Source organism: Azolla caroliniana, unplaced genomic scaffold (assembly GCF_043228905.1).
Source record: "Azolla caroliniana isolate FFs.n. ecotype wild unplaced genomic scaffold, voAzoCaro1.0.p SCAF_130, whole genome shotgun sequence".
Taxonomy (NCBI): domain Eukaryota; kingdom Viridiplantae; phylum Streptophyta; class Polypodiopsida; order Salviniales; family Salviniaceae; genus Azolla; species Azolla caroliniana.
This window is the reverse complement of record NW_028230565.1, coordinates 48702-51220: the sequence shown is the minus strand read 5'-3', so window position 1 is coordinate 51220 and position 2519 is coordinate 48702. Positions and strand designations below refer to the sequence as shown.

General features: G+C 43.2%; 1 protein-coding gene across 1 annotated transcript; it reads right to left on the bottom strand.

Annotated features, from left to right (window-relative positions):
- Positions 1-264: 264 nt before the first annotated feature.
- Positions 265-2167, bottom strand: LOC147849078 (cytochrome P450 71AU50-like). The gene is made up of 3 exons (XM_087337804.1): positions 1665-2167; positions 1060-1578; positions 265-966 (listed from the first exon to the last, which is right to left on the bottom strand). The coding sequence occupies exons 1-3, from the start codon at positions 2115-2117 to the stop codon at positions 331-333; spliced, it is 1608 nt and encodes a 535-aa protein (XP_087193930.1). The 5' UTR covers positions 2118-2167; the 3' UTR covers positions 265-330.
- Positions 2168-2519: the final 352 nt, after the last annotated feature.

The window sequence follows — 2519 nt, the reverse complement described above, 5'->3', positions numbered from 1 at the left end:
ACATGTATGATTTTACAATTCTATGTATCTATGGCACACGAAACATTGGTCATATTTGAAATGTTTGGAGTTACCAACTTTTTGTCAAATGTGTCCCTTGTAGTGTCCTAGAGCTCTAACCTTAAATTTTAAACTACTCCACAATTTCCACCCCACAATGTTTAGAAAACAAAGAGGTACACTCCTCGACAAAGATTATCTCCTTTGTATGCACCTTTACAGAAAACGCGATGTCGAATGTGTGACGAACTGCCCGATACACAATAACATGTTCTTTAGTAGTTTCGTTATTAGTCACACCCTCGGATCTAAACTCCTCTCAATATGCATCTAATGATTTGTTGGGGATACATATGCATCCTTAGATAACCTTGGCGATGCTGCCAAAACCAAAGGATTGGTTTTGTGGAGTGACAAGCCAAATGTTTCGCTCATATCTACTTCTTGGATGCCCACGGGTAATGTCCATTCGAAGGAATGAACCAAGGAACCTAAGATGAGGTGGACATTGAGGAGGCCAAGATTCATGGCAGGGCAGGCTCGCCGGCCCGCCCCAAATGGCAACAGTTGGAAATGGTGACCTTTCACATCTATGTCCGAATTCAGAAATCGTTGGGGCCGAAACTCCTGTGGCTCCTCCCAAGAGTTGGGATCCATTGAGAGAGACCAATTGCTCACAAGTAATCTGGTCTTCTCCGGCACATAGAATCCAGCAACTTCACATGCCTGCGTTGATTCATGGGGGACTAGCAATGGTGCCACAGGATGCACCCTCATTACCTCCTTCACAGTTGCTTGGAGGTATGGAAGATTGGATATGTCTTCTTCACTCATCAGCCTATCCTTTCCAATGACACGATCCAGCTCGTCTTGTAGTCTCCTTGTTACTTCGGGGTGCCGCATTAGTTCGGCTAATCCCCACTCCACAACTACACTGGATGTTTCCATCCCACCCGTAAACAAGTCCTGCCAGTTACAAATATTACCATCACTATTCTGATAAATTGAAATGAAGAAAACACAGGAAATGAAGGAAACTCCATATACATAGTTAGTTACCCATAGTATGGCTTTGATGATATCATCATCCGAACTAATACCATTAGACATTGCATTCTTATCTCCTTGAAAGGCCATTAGAATGTCGAGAATATCATTTTCATAACCGTGAGGGCCGATATTTCGCCGATCATCTATGACTCTTTGAAATATGGTGTCGATCTTCTCAAATGATTCATTGGTACGCCGTTCGAGATCTTGTATGTCGAGACATTTCAAAAACGGCATAAGTTCATTAAAATTAGGGCGGCCGATGAGGATCAATGATTTGCAGATAGCCTCCAGAAGCATCGGGCCATGCACTTTGGTGATCATAGAAATGTTATTGAGGTTCTTTCCCATTGTCATTCTGGAGATGAGATTGCAGGCCCACACTTGTAACTTTGTGCGCATGTTTTGAGCAATCGCGACATCCTCGCACACGGAACGAATGAGACCCACCATCTCATCCATTCGAATTGGCTTGAAGCATTGCAATCTTTGCATATTGAAAAGCTTAGTCATGTACAACCCCTTCACCTGCAATGAGAAATTAAACATTCCCACGTTTTCTCTATAGTAAGGAAAAACGAGATCATGATCTTATTGGTGAGAATTTATATTACCTTGCGCCAATACGGGCCATATGGAGTGTACGAAAGGCTACTGCGGTTGTAGGTAAATCGGGCAGCGGCGGATGCCGAAGAATAGGGGCGCGAAGCGAATGTAAGGTCATGGGTATGCAAGACGAGGCGGGCCATGTCGGGAGACGAGACTAGGAGGAAGGGGATAGAGCCCAATTGGAAGGAGAGGATGGGGCCATATTGTGTGGACAGGTGATGGAGCCATAGGTGTAGAGGTTTTCCGGACAAAAGTAAGTGGTGTAGATGTCCTAGGAGAGGTAAGCGCCCTGGAGGTGATGGAAGAGGAGGAGGTATAAGGAGGAGCTCAGGACTGCTCCTCCTCTTCATCTTCCATATGCTGTTTAGAAGGCTGGTTTGGTGGACATACTGCAATACGAGCACCCATCCCAGGATGCCCAGAAATAGGAGTGCCCATAATGACCACCACTCTTCCATCCCCCTCTCTCTCTTCCTCTCTCTCTCTCTCTGGCTATTGATACATAGGTTAGCTTCATACCTGCTCTTTTATAAGTTGCGTGTGGCTTTTATAAGTTCATTTCGAAGACAAACACTATTGCCATCATTATCTCTCTCTGTTCCATTCATTTAGGAATAGTTTTCCTTATCCATTTACTTTGATCTATTTATGAACATAATTTCTTCTTCTACTTTGACTTTGTGTCTTTTCATGTAGTATTATGTATATTGTTTTCTCTTACATTTCTGCCAACTAAAAATGGGTTTTGCAAAGTTAAGTTTTTATAACATGCATTGCATTGTGCGTATATAAACAAATCATGTATGAAAGGGATTCTCCCACAAGTGGATTTACAACATATAAACCTATCGTGGATGACA